This window comes from Boleophthalmus pectinirostris, unplaced genomic scaffold, assembly GCF_026225935.1.
Source record: "Boleophthalmus pectinirostris isolate CB_2022bp ecotype Guang Dong unplaced genomic scaffold, ASM2622593v1 HiC_scaffold_16, whole genome shotgun sequence".
Lineage (NCBI taxonomy): Eukaryota > Metazoa > Chordata > Actinopteri > Gobiiformes > Gobiidae > Boleophthalmus > Boleophthalmus pectinirostris.
The window spans coordinates 10,983,333-11,002,831 of record NW_026571095.1 but is presented as its reverse complement, the minus strand read 5'-3'; the positions used below and the strand labels follow the sequence as shown (position 1 = coordinate 11,002,831).

Sequence of the window (19,499 nt, the reverse complement as noted above, 5' to 3'; positions counted from 1 at the left end):
GTAAGTGGGCCCACTTTGTAAGTGGAAAACAGATAAATTTAATATTGTACTGTTAAAAATTCCAGGCAAAGCAACACAATTTCCATGGTGGCAGACCCTGCACCGGGAAAGTTACATAGTGCACCTTTTATTGAATAATATTATATTTATTTTTAAATACCACTACTACTTGTCCACTAGTGCTTCTAGGTAATATGTCATTTTTAGAAACGTTTGCGTTTGTGTTGTTTCTGTGAAAGAAAGTCCTGAGAACATCCATGTTTAAGACAATGTCACTTTATGTGAGTGTACACACTTCAAAGACACATGCTGACCGTGTTAACACAGTGAGAGCCCTGCATTCAACAATACGTCATTTCTACATAGTGCTAACACAGGCACTCACCATTATTAGTATAGTATATCAGACAGGCTATAGGTAGTGGAGTACTTCGAGACCTTCACAGAAGGCACTTCAACGTTCGTGGAAACAGCTTCTACAGGAACATAAATAATCAAACTTAAATCCTAATGGAGCATACAGTACAGGTTTACAAAAATTATAAAAGTGAATACGGTGTCACATTTCATTAAACATGCAGCTAGTAGGTATCTGTGATAAGACATGTTTTTGAGAATGTACTTGTACTTGAGGACAAAGCAGGACTACAGTAGCTGAACTACATTCATTACAGAATCAATATAAAGTGCACATGCTACACTTGACACCAACCACATAAATATAATTGTATTCTTTCCATACACATGAAGAAGGATGACGCGTACAGTACTTTTACAACAGACCTTCACGTGGGTTATCAGACAATCGCTTTATCTTGTTACAATTCTCACCACTTTTTAGCTTTCTTCTGGCTTCAGAGTTATCTTAGAGCAAATGAACAGCCCATAGGGAGTACATACTTGGAGATTTATGCAAGCGTATTATTATAAAATGAATAGTAGCGTGCAAAGTAAAATGTAAGACCACACACAAAAGCCATTTACAGTGGGTGATCAAATCTAATGTGTGATAGGGGAGCATGAGCTAGGGGTCGGCAATTAAAGATTTACAAATAAAACATTCATTCTATATAAGCGTACATGTTAAATGGTATTAGCACATGTCACAGATGCACAGATTGAATTCTGGGTAATAACGTGGACAGGAGGGTTGGTCCAAGCAGCCACAGTATGGTTCACACCAGTGTCAAGTTCTGAAATCCAAAGAGATCAGTTTAAACTCTTGTATATAGTTTGGTCTATGTCGCCTCCTTGTGGCAGAAACAGTAATACCAACCTCAGCTATTTGAATCAGGCACACAAGACGCCCGCCGCGATCTGCACATTTTTTTCTGTGAAATACATAGAATAAAATAAATACAATTTTAACATTAATAAGATTGATGGTAGCTGTAATGGATATACAGACCTTTGTATTAAGATCATGGTGGAGCACCGGGTCAGATAGCCAGGGATGTCTCAAAGATTCGCCTGCCGACATTCTCCAACTACGCAAGACAAAAATTATATGAACATTTTCAGTCATTGGTATTAAAGGTCCTATATTACACAAAATTTACTATTGTGAGCTTTAAGGCATGTTAGAATGTTGTTACCCCCTCAAATACATACTCAACTACATCTTTGAGTAACCCTTTTTTAATCATCTGTCTACATCTCCAAAGCTCAAAATGCGCTGTTCCACCTTGTGATCTCATGAAGCAGTAGTCTTCAAGTTAACAGCTACCTTTAACCATTTGTTTAGTAGAGATTGGAAATTCCAGGGCAGAAATTATCCAAATGATTGTATATTTTTTGTTTGAGAGAAGAGCTCAGCCTAAATATGCAGGATTTGTGTGTTAAACAAAACACAACTTTGGGTATGTTTTTGATGAAGAAACAACATTATAACATAGATAAGAAAATAGCACAGACAACAAAACTCACAAAAAGACTGAACTATGACCGGTCAAACTTAAACAAGAATCACATTTCAGAACCATGTTTGTATATTTTTGCACAACAGGTAAAACAGTTTCTATGCAGAATAAGACTTAATTTATTTTTGTTTGTTGGAAGGAAGTTTGTTGGAGGAAATTATGGTACTTCAGAAATTGCAGCCTTAATGATATTATGCCATATGAAAACACAGATGTAGTACCTCTTGTTGACAATGAGCAGTCTGGAGATGAAGTCTTTTGCTTGTGGTGACGTGTCTGCAAACTCCTGCTCCTCAAAGCTCCACTGACAGGCCAGGATGTTGTTCAGAGTCTCATTATCTGTGTCTCCCAGGAAGGGGCAGAGGCCGCTCAGACTGCAAAGACAAGCCCATAAACTTTACTCTTTATTTATATGTACGCTGTACACAACATCTCATTCAATGTTCTCATTCATAGTTTTGATGATTTCAGTTAGAATCAACAATGCAAATAATCAAGGAAATAGAAGAAAAGTAAATGAAAAAGCGTGTCCAAACTTTTGACTGCTAGTGTTCAAGTATACTGTGTATGTAGGTGAACTCACAGCATGTAGGTGATGACGCCAAGGCTCCACATGTCCGTATTGAATGACACAAAGTCGTAGTTGATCACTTCTGGAGCCAGAAACTCTGGAGTGCCAAAGTTCACTTGTAACTTTTCCCTTGGTTTATATCTATTTAGTGGCATCAAATGGCAAACTTTAAATGCAGTCAGCAATAAAATAAATAAATCATACAGAATGGCCATAAAACATTGCTTAACTACCATGTTTATCTAGTTTGTCTGACTATAAAATAAGTGTTAAGTAGGGTCTATTATAGTTTTAACAAGTATTATAAAATCTATGGAAGTATTGCAGAGTATCACTATCACTTACATCCTCGCCAGTCCAAAGTCAATGATTTTGACTTTATTTGTCACTCTGCTGACACACAAGATGTTCTCTGGCTAAAATTCACAACAAAACCACTGCATTAGCTCAAGTAGATGTTGTTAAAGCTAGATTATCTACACAGACACTGTGTAGATAATAAGAACAAATAAATTACCTTTAGATCCAGATGCAGGACGTACATCTTGTGCATGTGCTGCAGACCCTCACAGATCTGTCTGATGAAGACCACTGCGTCCAACTCTGTCAGTTTATAGTTCTCATCAATGATCCTGTCAAACAGCTCTCCTCCACCAACACTGGAGAAAAAAAAATAAAATCACCATGTTAAACAAGCAAAAATGTAATACATTTGGAATTCATTGTCAAAGATATCTAGATGATACCAGTAGCAGTAGCAGTTACCGGTTATTAGAATACAGGAAATCTTTGGTTAGATATCAGTGCTTATAAATTGTAAGTCTATTTAAACTGTACTGTTTAGAGTAAAAAATATAAAGAAAAAATGTCTTTCATCAATACAGTATATTATCCTTTTGTGTAATGTTCTCATTGAAATATATGGTATTTAAAGTGCTCATGACAGGTTGGACAACTTATTTTACTACAGCACACTTAAGATCAATAATATAATAATAATATATATTTTTTAAATTGCCCGTTTTGGCGAATTGTTGTTTTTTTTTTAACTTCCTGGTTAGAAAACTAAATTACTCAAATTACTAGTGAATTCCATAAAACTGTTACCTAGCTATCATATTTTACACTGGACCAAAGCTCCTCTATTGTACACATATCTTTTTATTTGACAAATACACATATAAGACAACATCTGTATATACATTTTTAAATAATATTTAAACTACAAGAAAAAAATATTATTATTAAAGTGTAAATTGTGTCGAACTTTGGGGTAGAATTCTCCGTAGTGTGATATAATCTTATTACACTTATTACAACAATTTTTTTTTATCTTTTCTGTGTGTAAAATATAATTTGTATTTACTACAGGTATTATTTCACCAAGTTATGTAAAAACTGGAGAATCATCAAAACCTGTCATATGCACTTTAACTGAAGTAGTAACAAAATAAATGAGGTAAATGAAATATGAAAAGGTGCGTACTATTCAAGTACTAGGATGATGTCATTCCTTGACTCATAAGCTGCATAGAGCTGGATGAGGTTGGCATGGTCCAGATTATTCATGACCTGGATTTCATTCTTCACCACCTCCTACCAAAGACACACACAGAGACAGACACACGCGCAGAGGGACAAAAGAGGGGGACAAAAGAGAGGGACATGAGAGGGACGCACATATAAACAGAGGAACAGGCCAACAGACAGGTGCGGCGGACGAATATGGACGCACACCCACAAGACAAAAGGCAAGCACATGGGTCAGCTGTTCTCCCCTATCAGACAATGCATCTGCGACTAGGTCAAACATTTGTCGCCTAGGTGACAAGTATTCATGCGCCTCTGTTCCTGGTCAGTGGCCTTGTAGTTGGCTATTATGTACTCTAGCAAATAGTCCCTGCTTTTATATCACGTGGCATGTCTCTCATTCAACTCGTATAAATAGGATGCTATGAAAATCCGGTACCTTTTCTTTCATGCTCCTGGCTTTGATGACCTTCGCCGCCAGAGTGAGTCCGGAGGAGTTTTCGACACATTTGTGCACCTGCCCGAAGCGACCCCTGAAAAGATCATTGAAATAGTTACTTCTTCAAGGAAGACTCAGATTTGCATTCCTTAAAATTGATATTGCTGCCCTTATATTAGTGATTTACTGTTTCTTGTCACATGGAATTGGCTAAATGTAATCATCAGTTCATAATATGACTTATGTCAAGATAACGCTCTGACAAAGGAATAAAGGGTAGGCATAATAAGCTTAAGCTTCAGCCTGCACTTTTTCGGTCTGTATATGTTAAATATGACTGTTTGTGAATTAATGTCAAAATATACCTGTGACCGAAATAAATAAATAAATAAATTAAAATAATAAAAAATAAAATACTTATGTTGCTTAGAGTAAGACTTGATGTTTACTAAGATATGTTTACTGTATCCACATTCATTTGAAAAAATAATAGTTTTCAATGTCAATGATCAGAACTGGATAAATCAGTCAAAAAGTGTAAGAGTACCATACCCTAAATTATTACTCAAGAAGGACAAAACAGTGGTCTGAGAAATTACTCAAGTAGTAAAAATGTAGAGAATCTGTTACTTAAGTTAGAGTACTTGTGGCGTAATCTGATTTATGATTTATGTAATTAGAAGAACAAAAATTAAATTTTACAAAAAATATGTAATTTTAAAGAGTAGATAACAAAAATTTGAAAAACAAAATTATATAATTTAATAAACTGTAATATTTTCTACGCAATGTTGAGAATTCTGTTACTCAATTACTAATCAAGTATTGCTCAAAACTACTCAGAATGTTACTCAAGTAAATGTACTTGAGTAAATGTACTACCCACCTCTGTTAATTAGTCATCCTAAACATTGTAAATGTCCCCAGCGGCCATGTTTACAATGGAGCACATGCTCATTAACGACCCCGTGTCACCCCTCTCCTCGAAGTCCACAGCTGCCATGAGTGTACAGAATTTTTATTGTATATGTTTTTTTTCCCCAATGATAAAGCATCAGTGTGAATCAGGACTCACAGCTCCCTGCTTAATCTGTTATTTCATTAAATGTGAGCCGACCCAGTGTCTCCTCTTTGAAGACGTGGATTAACACTTAGTGATTAGCTCCCAGCTGGCACCGTGGATACTATTTCACATACCGCTCAGTCCTGTGGCAAAAATAACCACTGTGACTCTAAAGTTATGAACTCCAGGAGAGAGGAGAGGAGGGTGTGCAAGAGAGGGGAGGAGGAGGGGGCTCACGCAATTAAACCTTCCGTGGAACTGACAAATATTTCATCACTGCCTTTGATCTAGAGTCCATAAACAGGGGAACAGATATATGGTAGTATTTTATGTAACACTGAACTTTGATGCGTTCAAATGTCCTAGAATATGGTAGGCCTTTCTAAATGAATGTCTTTGTAATATAATTTATCACACTGACTAAACATAATTCTACCAGTGGATCTTTTGATGTGCGATGATTCAGTTTTGATTCTGATTCTAAAAGAATTTAATAATTAAATTAGAAAATGTATATACTATTATAGTTCAATTCAGTATTACTATTTCCCTTGTGCTCAATTTTTGTTTAGAATTCCCTTTGATCTGGCAAGGTGACAGAAGTTTAAAATCACGATAGATTTTCCAAATGTTTTCAACAATGCGCTATAATCAGGGGTTCTAACCGTGTTGAACTCTGGGCCCAACTTTGTCACTACAAAGTAACCTGGGGCCCATTCATTCATTCAAGATTACCATTTAACTAGCGTTTGGTGTTTTAAATTGTTTTGTCTTTGTTTTGTTTTGTTTTTTTTAATTAACAATTACATTACAGTACAGTTACGGCATAAGACACAATGCATATCTAAAAATGTAATTACTGCATTATTATTAGTTTTATTATTATTATTATTGTTACGTCTCCTTTCTGATTGATTTGGAACAAGGATTTTCCACTTGTCATTTTTGCCTTGTACTAAAGTTTAAAATGGCCTGGTATGATGACCTTCCAACAGGACAGTGGCCCCTGTCAGAACAGCCCACAGGTGATGACAGTCTGTATACTGTCTCTATAGGTCTCTAGTTTATGAGCTACACTACCCACTACTTACCATAGCATTGTCTAAAATACACAGAGTGCCTCTCATTTGTCTGATTTATAGAGTGCTCACCCGCCCAGCTCTTCCTGCCAGTTGATGGTGTAGAAGTTGCTGATCTTGTTGGGCTTGGCCGATACAACACGGTGGTTGAATGGAGCAGCAGGAGGAGGAGTCGTGTCTGGAGAGAAGATATGCATTAATATGTACATGTATTGTTTTCTATTGGCCAGAAGTGTCTGATGTTGTTGATAGGCAAATTTTGTGGGATGGTTGGAAAATAACATTGTCACTAATGTGAATAATAAATGTCAACAATTATTTTGTAAACTGACTAATTTGAAGGATTAGACATTTGATTGTGAGAGGTGTGCAAATATAGGACTGAACAACATGATGCCCAAACTACAACTCCTTGCCTCAGGACATCCTGAAATTCTTGATTTTCAGAAGTTATTATTATAAAATAGCAACTGATTTAACAGCATTAATCCCATTGATTATTGTTGTTCTAAAATGTTTAGGCTAAAGGGGTTGTACTCAAATCAAATCTGTTTTACCCCAACACTGATATATTGTAAGAGCTGGTCTTGGGGTTAAAAATGAGATTGCTGTGTGCTGCCTCTAATTCTAAAGTGTTTTTGTCTTCCATAAACCAGGAAGCAGTGCTGATGTGCTGTTAGCATGCGAGTTGTTGTTAGCATTACCACAAAACTCTTCTCTGGACTACTGCAAACAATGAACTATATTCACTTATTCTAAATAATTTCCTCCACATCTGAGAGTGGGATATGATCACATTTTATAAACAGATGAGGACCATCATTAGCACTATAGTGGACAACTGAGAAGTTGTAGACGTTGTCTGTTTTACTCTTCATATTTTATTGTGTAGTTAGATAAATATACTGAGATTCTACAAAACAGGCAGAAGCACAAACCAATAAAGAATCTCTCAGCGTGCTCATCCGGCACGCACTGTTTTTCGAGATGACTGAAGCAGCGCCTCTCCTCCTCCACTCTCTGCTTCAGGTCCATAGTGATCTCTACCCCGTCCGCCTTGAACACAGCCCAGCCCTCAGTTGCCATGTTGTGCTCATGTCTCTCCTCTCTCTCCTCCTGCTGAATTTCTGCGTCCTCTGTTGACATTTGCTCCTCTGTGGAGGTCTTCTGGTCTGATTCAGGTTCTCTGGGCTGTGGCAAACTTGTGTCGTGTGTGGAGCTGAAACAGGAAGAAGTGTTTTAAAAGTGATCAATTTACCAACAGCACTGTTCTATCCATGGGTTTGAGAGTGATGAGAAGTTGGGTCCATTGCCATAGCAATTTGTAAGCTATATTATAAATAAACAAATAGGCATAGTCTTCAAAATGGCTTCCATAACAGCAAACTAAAACACTTGAATATATAAGTAGTACATTAGTAGATCTTTCATAATTCAACATGTTAGTGTTGAGATTATCATGATTTTATTATGTTTTTTGACAACCAAAACGCTTTTTCAGTCTGTCATTCTGTAGTCCTATAGAATGTGACAAATGTATCAAGTTATTGAGAGGTGTGTTATTTATGTTACACTCCATCCACATAAATTATAATGTCTACTAGTGAACCTAAACTTCCATTGACCTATACACAATATTATGTATACATAATATAATATTGTGAGTGTACCTGGTAGATGGTTGTTCTTCAGCACACACTTGACTGGCCTCCTGCTCCTTAGACCCTCCCTCCTCCCCCCTCTCCTGCACAGCCTTCTCATTATGCTCAGCTGGCCTCTCCTCTGGCCTCTCCTCTGGTCTCTCCTCTGGTCTCTCCTCTGGCCTCTCCTCTGGTCTCTCCTCTGGTCTCTCCTCTGGTCTCTCCTCTGGCTCTGGCTTCAGTTTTGAGTCATCAGGGAGATAGTAGACCACAGTGGTGACATCATCTACTGCTGGGCCTGGGCTTTCAGAGAGTGGCTGTGTACTCGACTTTTCATTGTTCTCTCGATTCAGTTTCTGCACTTCTTCTAACAACAGAGCCTGCTTCTTTAAGGAAATGTCTGAGACAAGGCAAAAACACAATGATATTAGTAAGCAAGTCTGATCACTTAGATAGTGATGGGAGGAGATGAGACACCTGTTTCTGTAGGCTTGGTTTTCTTCTGTGTTTTGGGGCTTTTGGGTGTCAGCGATGGTTTCTCTGTCCCTTCTTTGTTTTTGTGATCTTTTAGCTGGAAAATAAAATATATATTTAATAAGAAGAAATTAAACTTTGTTGAGACTTGTCATAGTTATAACTTTGTGTAACCTTAAATTACTGCAGTAGTTCTCAGCCTTATTGGAGGGGGTCTCCAGATCATAATTTTAAAAAGTCAACTAGGCTAACAAAAGCTTTTACACCATTCATTCAATGCATCTGTAAATGTAGATTCCTATTTATTGGACTGTACAATGTATTTATTTAGACTTTTTAAGAAAATGTATTATTATTATAATTATTTGCAGGCTACTTGATTATTTTGTGCATCACGAAAGCCAACAGTTGTTATTTCGAGGGTACTTCCTGACAAAAGTTGAAAACCACATATTGAATCCTGAATTTTGTGGGCTTCATTAACTAAATCGTTGTACAAAATTACAAAAATGATTTTCCAATCTTAAATATCATATCTTCTTAATATTATTTCTTTCCAATTTTCAAAATTTGTTATTATTAATTAATGACTTTGTTATCAGATGATACTGAATTTTTAATTTTATAGGGGGGAAAAATTTAAACATTTGGATACTAAAAAGAGAACGAGAACACAAGAACAAGTGTTCTCCACTTAAAGCTACAAGCCTAGTAACTGCCCGGCCCAATATAGTTTGAATACAGACAAACATTTAAGTGACACACAGAGCCTGAAGCAGCATCTAACACAGAAGCACATATAACATGGATGTAGATGAGATGGACACACGTACAAAGAATCCACATTTGCGTGAGGCGAGGAAATGCTTTGGTCCATGGAGCTTTGTCTTCTGTGAGGCCTGTGCACCGCTGCGCTCACATTTAGCACTTATGTCCTCAGTCCCTTTACTTGCTTTAATAGAGGTAGTTTTCTGTTACAGAGACAAGATGGCAGCGCTTAGTAGGGTTATGCACAGAGGATGACACAGGATGAAAAAACAACATGGATGAGAGTAAGATTAACATGGAAGGAAAACACAATAGATGAATACAGGTGTAAATAAGACAATGGAGATGGGATATTGTAAAAAAAAAAAAAAAAAAAAAAACTAATACTGATAATTTTACTTCTATGAACGTAATACATTTCATAACTTACTCACTGGCTAACCAAAATGTGATTAATATCTGATTTCTAGATCTTTAACAGTGTAAGGACATGTAACGACATTTGATGTCAGAGGGACAATGACTAGAAAGAATTGAGATGAGTTTGCTGTTTTAATAAACTTTTAGTTCCAAAACTCAGAAAATAATCAGATTTTAAGTGTGCATGTAACTGCAGCCAATATGTGTAATTTAACTACATTTGGAGTAGTAAGAAAACAAAACAAAAAAATATAGAGAGGAGAATAGAGAAGACACACAGAAGGGAAAAAGATCACGTATATGGTTGGTGTGAAAACATTAAATAGACCAGGAATCAATGCTAAATGCACAAGACATACATGCTTGGTAGAGCAAACACAATGGGCAGACATGTTAGTGTGTTTATTGCATGTGCAGACTGGCTGGTAGAATGGGCATGCCTTTAATCATTGACTGTAGATGGACACACGGCAGCAGTGCTCATGAATTTATAGCTTATCGCTCTCCAGCCTGAGCTAAAGGAATGCACCTCTGACTCTGGGCGGAAAATATGACAGGCAAGCGACCGCCCGTTGTTCAAATTTCTCCACTGAGGAACTCTGTCTAAAGACTGAGATCAGACGACTATGGAAAAAGTGTCTTGCCCAGTTGGGGGGCTGTTGTAAGGTAAACAGGGGAGGCTATTTTGGGTGCAGTGTTTCCCCAGTGACAACAGTGTGATTTGGACTTGGCACAGGAGCATCTTGCACCTCTAGTGGTGGTGCGGGCTGTGACGGCAGAGAGGGCACATTCCCTGTAATGCGAGGCACACACGAGCCCCCATATGTGTGAGGCAAGCTGGCCAGTATTCAGATTTAAGCCAGTCATAAATTATGAGTCCAGAGAGGTGCAATTAAGACGTACTTAGAACAGCCTACCCATCAACTGGGTTTAAAATTCTCATGATGAGAAAAATAAATGCACTTGATGCACTTTGCCCCAAAGTATGGCTGTCAAGTGAAAAAGAAATAAGTGTCCCCAGGTCAGCTCTAAAATATTCAGAATATTTGGAGTGCACAGTGGTTGAGTGGCTAGCACTCCAAGGCCCTGGGTTGCCTGCCTCATCTAGGTGGGGTTCTTCCAAGCTCTCCAGTTTCCCCCATGAACCCAAAACATGGTGAAATCCTCCAGCTAAGGTAGTCCTGACCAAGCCTAGCAACAAGATCATGGACATGGGTCCTCAAGCACTGCGTGGTGGTACTCACTGCTTCTCAGGAGATGACCCAGTGGGTCAAATGCAGGGCAAATTTTCATATGGGGACAATAAAGTGTACTTTGCAATAGCTTAGGCAGTGGCAATGCTGTAGTCCATCACTGAATCCAAGTTTAAACTTACTATAAACAGGATGAGTGTGCTTTGTGTCGCCTCAATGTTAAGCCTATGACTTACACAAGTATGTTTATTATCATGACCTGGCTCCAGAGATTGGGTGCCCTACATTCAAGTACCCACACCAGAGTGACCCAACCACAGTGCCTGATAACCAAGTCACATGACGTCACTGAGGTGGAGGTGTGCAGTGTGCAGTTTTCCCTTATGCAGCATGTGCAGATAAAGCTCTTTAGTTTCTCAGGCTAAGCCTCCTATACCAAGCTCCACTTAGTGACCTTTACATAAGGCCAGGCCTGTTTAAGAACAGCACTAAAGCAATCTCAGAAACTGGCAGAGAGGGAGGAATATAGTCATGTCCCGAAAGCTAATTAAGACACATGGCGCCTCCTGGAATCGTATCATAATACATAAAAAATATTTATGCATTTGGGTGGGGGCCCATGATTTCTAAAACTGTACACTTAGTGCAGGCTTTTACTGAGGCTCTAAATCAAAGCTGCCCGGACAGCATTGTCTGCAGGAGGTCCCAATAAAGTTTATGGAGATCTTTTTTTGCAGTGGTAAGTTTAGCACCAAGGCTAAGAGTGACAATGGCACAGAGAGAGGACTATCTACAGTACAGGGCAAGAAGCACCAGCAAACTCCAAAGAAATGCATCAGGTATTGAAAAAAAAGTGTTTCTCCCTTATTTCAAGCAAAAAGCAAAGAAACAAAGAGAGCTGAAATCATTCTGACCAGAGAGTGTGCACATTCTAAAGCTGATATTACATCATGGATAGTGTTACTCCAGTCATATTAGGCTCAGCTGACTGATTGAGACCGGGAAAGCACCTGCTGTAAAATGTGCCAAATGAAATGCTGTAGCTTCCTTTTAACATCCGCTGTACATGTATAGGTCCCATATGAAGTGTCCACCGGAAGAGCTGAGATTCAGAACATGTAGATGAGTCAGTTAGAGCGACAGGGAGAGGACTGACTCAGCACATGAGAGACACCTGATGCTCAGCGCACAAGGGGTTAAAGCCTTTGAAACCACAAACAGTGTTGAGCCTGTGCCTAAAACAGCATTCTGTAGGACTGCTTGCATTTCACCTGACCCCACACACTGGCCCTATTACTTTCTATGACTGTGAGGCAACCGTTTTACATTTGAGAGCATGTAAAATGCTTATATCGTGGCTAAGTGGCTTTTCTTGCCATTTGTTTATTATTATTCATAACAAATAAAATTCTCCTGGCATAATACCAGCATGGAATAATCATGCCCTGTTATCTAGCCCTAGGTCCTGATGTGGGGAATTTTAGTCAGAAGCCAAACATTCAGAGAGGGTCTAGTGGTCATCTTGATGCTATGATCATTTTCATGATCATGTGTGCTGCCAGGATCAACAGGATCCCAATAAGAATGTAGGTCTGCAGACTGAGCAGACACTGATACTGAGAGAGTGATGGATGAGCAGTAAAGTGTGTAAAACTAATAGAGTCTGCCAACAACAGCTCCTTCTGCTGCATAATGTACAGGATACAAAAAGTAACTGTTGCACAAACCAGCACATGGCTTCACCAGAGCCACACTAGCTCTTGGCTGCACCACAATAAAATAGTGGACTGAAGCCCAGTGACTGCAGACCACCCATTTTATTGCCAAATAACTTGTGGGATAACACCATAGTAAAAAGTCTAGGTGAACATTACCATGCAATAGTGATAGCAGTGTGACCCAGTCATCATATTTTGAATAAAGTAATAATGCAGTAACCTCCATAGACCACACTGGTGTCACTAACTTAAAGATACGGTAGCATCTGAATGGTCAAATATACTTTATATTTGACATGGCATACCTTAAGGGCCAAAAGTTGAGATATTTAAACAGTGTAAGATTTGTATCTGTGCACAATAAGTGCTGCACACTTACCTTGGCGTCAGCCTTTTTTGTGACAGCTTCGGTCGAGGTTTTCTTCTTGAGCACCTTGGCTTTACTGTCTTTGAGTTTGGGTCCTTTGCGAGTGGCTGGTCCTTTGAGCATCAGTTGCATGACCCTGGAACTCTTGACGGTTTCCCCGATGAAGCTGATGACCTGCTGCATGTTCAGCACCAGCTTCTCCATGCCCTCCAGCTTCTGAGCCTGCTGCTCCGAGCGCTGATTCACCACGGACACAATGGTGCTCAGCTCCTGGCAGATATCCCTCACCTCTCGCCCCATCAGTTGCTCCATCATTTTGGGTCCAGAACTGTTTTCCTCCTCTGCCTTCTCTGAGCTCTCCATGCTGTCCAGCCTGTTCAGAACCTTCTCCTGGATGTTGATGAGCGTGTCCATCTTGGTGCTCAAAGATTCGATCCGGTTTTGGATGAGATCGAAGCTGATGTGGCCATCTTTAAGCTCACTCTGATTAATTCCCATTGAACTCATGGTTTACCACGGAGTAAATATCACATTAAGACACAGACAAATGTAGGACCAGTGATGTCCCTGGAAAGAGGTTTGCACAAAATAGCAGCCAGCTCTATCCCAAAGTGTTCCCAAAAGAAAATCAAGATAGTCCAGTTGAGTCAAAAGTTGAATAGGCTCAGTATCTGTGCCTATAATTAAGTGAGAAAACCCTCCTAGTATCTGTCCCTGGGCCAGCTTCTCTCCACACTAGCAGTGGTATTAGGAGTGGAATAAGCTGGAGTCCCTAAATGTAAATGCAGGGCCCACGTCAGCATGGGGTCAAGTGTTTGGGGGGGGGGGCTTGGCACTGGGCGGCCCACCAGACATTTGAGAGGCATAAGTGTTAAGCCCACCATCGTCACTGGGCTGCTGGCTGTCAGAATACTCACTGTACGAAACTATTCTTTGGAGTTGAAGTGTGACAATGGTCATTTATTTTGTGATACAAAAAGTTTATTGAATGAAAATACTAGCATTTAGTCTACTTGGAATTTTTATTTATTTTACTTGTTGTGATGATGACTTATTGCTTATTTAATTATATGACATTACTAGACAAAACAGGTACAATATGTAACTGGTCAGGGGTCCAACACCTGTTTGCATTCCAAGATGTTACTTTGTCTGTAATGTTTCACAGTACAGCAATGAACTTCTATTTTTTATATATTCCATGTGTTTTTTGCTAAATAAACTGCAGAACATTCAAGGACAAATAATAACTTCTCTATGGAGACAACCAGGTGGCGGACCCTTTACTGTAGAAAAGTTCCATTGCACTTGAAATCTCTATAATAAGAATAAGAATCACTGTTGGGCAAGTTACTTTGAAACTGTAATGCGTTATTTATTACCTATTACTGTCATTTCAAAGTAATTCGTTACATTACAATATTACTGCATTTAAAATGTAAGGCATTACATTACTATTGCATTACTTTAAGTTACTCTCACCAAAATAACTTTTGCGCTGTATATGGACTGAACCAGGACTAAACCAGGTCTAAACCAGGACTAAACCAGAGCTGAACCAGGACTAAACCAGGTCTAAACCAGGACTAAACCAGAGCTGAACCAGGACTAAACCAGAGCTGAACCAGGACTAAACCAGAACTGAACTAGGACTAAACCAGAACTGAAGTAGAACTAAACCAGAACTGAACTAGGACTAAAACAGGACTCACTGTAGGGCCGGGCTCGAAGGTGACCGCAGGAGAAAGGAGCGGCTCTGCTCCGCACCTCACGGAGGTAAGAGCTGCTGTCGCCCGATCGCTCTTTATGGACCCTCCTGCTCGGGCTCGCGGCCCTGATTTCAGCAACTATTTGCAGGTACCCGAGCCGGTGCAAGAGTCTGTTACCGCGCGTAACTTCTACCTTCCTTCAGCGTGTCCAGAAGTCCAACTTTTTGTGTGATGGTTTGCATCTTCCTCTGCCTTTTGGGTGTGAGCGCAGGAGCCTTTGTCGGTGCAGAACGTTTCGTCGACGTTGTGGGTTTCGTCGGGGAGAAAACTTACAACCGTACAACACTTCAGAATCACACTGCTAGAGACTGAACATGTATTTAAATTTGGAAGCTGAACACATTCTGTACTGTACTGTACAGGAGACAGGAGTCCCTTGGCCAGTCAGGACGCAGCGGGAGGGACGCAATACGCATTCATACAATGTAAAAAAAAAAAAAAAAAAGGGCATACAAAATTGCACAAAAAAAAAAAAAAAAAAAAAAAATCTGCGAAACAGCGAGACCGCGAAAAGTGAACCCGCGATAGAGGGAGGGACGAGTGTAAACCAGGCCTAAACCAGAACTGACCCAGGTCTAAACCAGGTCTAAACAGCGTGGAGTTGTTTGTCAGTCCTTTCGCCCGCGGTTACCTGAAGGTCTATGAGGGCGCATCTCCGGCGTTTCACCGCTGCTGATATCGAGGTGATTTTAGCGAATTTGTATGAAGAAAAACCCACCACTTCAATCCAGGTTAAAAAAAACATTGTAACGCGCGTTACTCACATTTGTACCGAGTAAAATATTACTATTTTTTCCCCTGTAATGCCTTACATTACTGCGTTACAGCAAAAAGTAAAGCATTACTGTAATTCGTTACTTTTATAACGCGTTACTCCCAACACTGATAAGAATAGAGGCATTCTTATACAGTACAGCTAATGCGACTAGCATGTCTGCATGACGGTGCACAAATGGAGCCGATGCAGCGCGCGACTTGTCTAGGGTCCAGGGGAAATCTGAAGAAGCTCTTGGCAAAGGTGACAGAGCCAGACATTCATCAGCGGAAAGAGGAGAAGAGACACAGATGATTTACTACTGATAAAAAGAACTACAAATATCCCACTCCTTTCTAGTAAATTGTATAACCTTTTTTCTTTGTAATAAACTTAGACTGTACATTCTAATATTTATAAATGCACACAGGATTGGCTTAACTTGACTGGCTACAGGTCAGTGACATCTGACATGCTAATAATCCACACATTTTCAACTCTAATACTGTACAAATGTATTTAAGTGAGAAAGACTTAACATGTGCATTTAAAGACTATATTATTATATTAAAAGTTACTGAAAATGTCTTCATTAAGAATAGAATAAAGAAGTAAAAATCTATGATGTTTGAATACCTAGTATTTTTTTGTGTATATGTAGTATCTGTGACATATTGGACTGCAGAGTGAGGAGAGAGGAGTGGGATGTGGGAGATTTTTTTTTTCTTTCTTTTTTTGCTATTTTTGTTTTGAAAATTTTCTACATTTTACAAATTAAATAATAAAAAAATAAGTAAATATCTAAAAAGTATTTTAAATCAATTAGCTCAACAATGCTGACAACACCCTATGTATGAGCAATGGAAAAATGCCACAACCTCTGTCACCAAAATGCATGCGTAATTTCTCTGAATACTGTGCATCACTTGACAATAAATAGTCTGCACTAACCGTAAGCATTTGCAACAACAATGCCCTCAAGAATGTTTCCTCTACCAAAACTTACACTTCCAAACCACCATTAATTACTGTTGACAACAACCTGCAAACTGATCTTCCATGACCCGAGCCAAACTCCCCTCTCCCTCACCCTCACCCCAGGCCCGAAGGTGGGTTCATGGGTGCAATGAGCAGTGAAGGGTGACAAGTTGCCAGCCAGGGTGAGCACTGTCATCTCATGTTTAAATACAAGTCACTCCTCCAGTGCGGTGGCACGCTACTTTGCCTTACTTTACAAAAACAAGACCCCGCTCTGTGGAAAAAGCCAGCGGTCTGTATGGCCTTTAATAGTGATACTCCTGGGTCTATCAAACGCATGCTGGCACGCTTTCTTCTATCAATATTACGCACAGGAGCTGCTGCCGTTACAGTGGAAAGAACAAGTGACGAGGCCGGAACAGATGGGAGTGAGACGCCCATCAATCACCACGCGGGGCCTGGGCGTACACCTGTTTTCAGATGCCAGCAGATGACAGACAACGGAGGTCATTTGCAGCTTGTTGTGTCAGTTTAACAGTGCGGGCAGAGGCACTTTTGTCCTGTCGTGTGGATGGGAGTCTGTGTTTTTAAAAAGGAGGATTATGAAACATACTATTGTCAGTTAGTGATGAATTAGCAGCTTGTTTGTGCAGCTACTGATTGGAAGTAAATAGGAGGAAAGGCTGCATGTGGGTTGGATATGTGAATGAAAAAAAAAATAACTTAAGTAATAAGCTGAATTTCTGTTTTTGGAGGATGTGTGTTGTATCTGAGTGACAATAAGCCCTGTCAAAGCATAAATCATGTATATCTTAGAAAGTGCACTACGTAACATTTCTAGTAGAGGCTCTGCAGCCATGGAGATGTTATTGTTTTCCCTGTAATATTCTACAATAAAGAATTAAATTCTGAAATTCCTTCAGGATAAAAATTATCTGCCTATCTATCGATCGATCGATCGAGACAAGCAGGCCACCAGACCAACATTATAGGTCAGAACTTTGGAGGGGCAAGTCGTTCACAGTAAGAATACATGTATTCAAGTATTTTTTTCAAGCTCTAAAATCAGTTGTTGAATAACTGAGATAAATAACTTCTATGCATGGTTGCATAGTGCCCCTTTAAGAAGAGTTTTTTAAAACTACAATACAATGAATACTATGCCGTATCATGTAACAGAAATTTCTAAGATTTTCTTTCCAGTTGTAAAGTACAAACAGCAGGGGGCATTGTCGTATCATTATCCAGTGATATGGTATAGCTGTACAATTAATATGTTTAAAGCAAACTCTTAGACAGTTCAATCATTTCTGAGCCAGGGAGGTTCTGTAGAGAACCTGAAAAATAGATTTGTGAGAATTGTCATGACTAGCATTTTACATTATTGTACATAACTAACTTAGGAATCAAAATGAATTTCCTTGTGAATTATATAAACTGTTTATCTGTTTCTCTAGTGGTATTTTTTACAAATAAACTGAAATCTGTATATTTGAGTGACCCATTTTCTAAATTTTTACTTGTCAGTGTTTTTGAACAACATTAACTGTAATGCAGTATACGAGTGACCTGCTAAAAATAGTATTAAATGGCATTTGGAATGTTCTGTAATTTTGTTTTTAACACAAGCTATTTTATCTTATTGCACAACAGCAAGTCAAAACAAATTGTTTCATGAATTGCATGTGAGAGAAAGGGGCCATTAATGGTGGATGTCACTTAAAGGTTAATAAGTGTGCTGGAGTTATAATGAGAACCTTGGCCCTGGAGACATATGACTTAAAACTAATATCAGGTTTGTCTCACTGCCCAGGCCAAACAAAGTCACCACAGTATGTCCAGTGCTCACACCTCCTCTGCCAACACCAGGCATCTCTGTAATGTCCAGCTCTGCGTGATAGTAATACTACTTTAATGTGACAGCAAAATCATCGGGATGTTTGGGGTCAATTACAAATATATTGGGGGAGAATGTCATTTTAAAGTACAAACGTGCTAGGGTTATACTGACCCCACCACAGTGTGAACATTAACAGTGGAAAATATTGAAACGTAAATTGATCTACGGGAAGAGCTGGGCTTCTTTAAATAGTGAAACTTTAACCTTGTAGGGTCACACTGTATCCTCTGTAATTAGAAACGTGTATTTTAGGTTTATTTTGTCCGTGAGATTTTGGTGTAATTAGTTGACCTCTGTGTGGTGAATTAATAAATAATAAAAGTTCAAGCTTTTCAGTGGATCTGTACATTGAAAATGTTTCAGTTTTTAAACAATAAAATGCAACATAACATTTTTTTATTTGACTGATAGTGTGTACTGTGTAAATGTCCAGTGTCATTTGTGCTTTTGTTTAATATGTGACAAAATAAAAGTATGAAAAGACAGATCAATTGTGAGCTGTGCAATTAATCCAATTTTAATTCAGATTGAGATTTAGTCTTCTCTAATCTTCAATTATATGGTTTTACAACCGAGAGGTTTACAACATGCTTGTCTTCATGGAGATTGCTTTACTGAAATGGTGGAAACAAGCAGGGGCCATCATCACCCAGTCAAGCTACATGTCAGATCTGTGGAGAAGCAATCTCACTCATAGTAATAATGCTTTTTTTTCTTTTCTTGTTTCAATAAATGGAAAATAGACCATTTTAATGCCCTACTGTGAAACAAGTGATGGACCTTTCACCAGATATCCCATTTAAATATTGTTGTCTTCTCCATGGCTCTTCTTCATGCCAGTCTGAGTTGAATGCCCAGGGCACATGAATGCCAGGGCATATTAGAGGATGCAGATAAGGCAACTTGAACGCAAGCAC

At 38.9% G+C, this 19,499-nt stretch overlaps 1 protein-coding gene across 1 annotated transcript; it reads right to left on the bottom strand.

Annotated features, from left to right (window-relative positions):
• Positions 1–389: 389 nt before the first annotated feature.
• mylk4a (myosin light chain kinase family, member 4a) lies at positions 390–13,688 on the bottom strand. The gene is made up of 15 exons (XM_055151908.1): positions 13,194–13,688; positions 9,549–9,686; positions 8,733–8,812; positions 8,272–8,688; positions 7,540–7,820; positions 6,674–6,779; positions 4,460–4,553; positions 3,977–4,086; positions 3,008–3,149; positions 2,836–2,906; positions 2,503–2,631; positions 2,141–2,293; positions 1,409–1,487; positions 1,277–1,331; positions 390–1,193 (listed from the first exon to the last, which is right to left on the bottom strand). The coding sequence occupies exons 1-14, from the start codon at positions 13,686–13,688 to the stop codon at positions 1,278–1,280; spliced, it is 2,349 nt and encodes a 782-aa protein (XP_055007883.1). The 3' UTR covers positions 390–1,193; position 1,277.
• Between the last annotated feature and the right edge of the window lie 5,811 nt (positions 13,689–19,499).

Coding starts and splice junctions, on each gene's coding strand:
- mylk4a (XM_055151908.1), bottom strand. CDS start 13,688: ATGAGTTCAATGGGAATTAATCAGAGTGAGCTTAAAGATGGCCACATC. Junction 9,687..13,193: donor CAAAAAAGGCTGACGCCAAG/GTAAGTGTGCAG, acceptor TCTCTGTAACAG/AAAACTACCTCTATTAAAGC. Junction 1,488..2,140: donor CTGCTCATTGTCAACAAGAG/GTACTACATCTG, acceptor TGTCTTGCGTAG/TTGGAGAATGTCGGCAGGCG.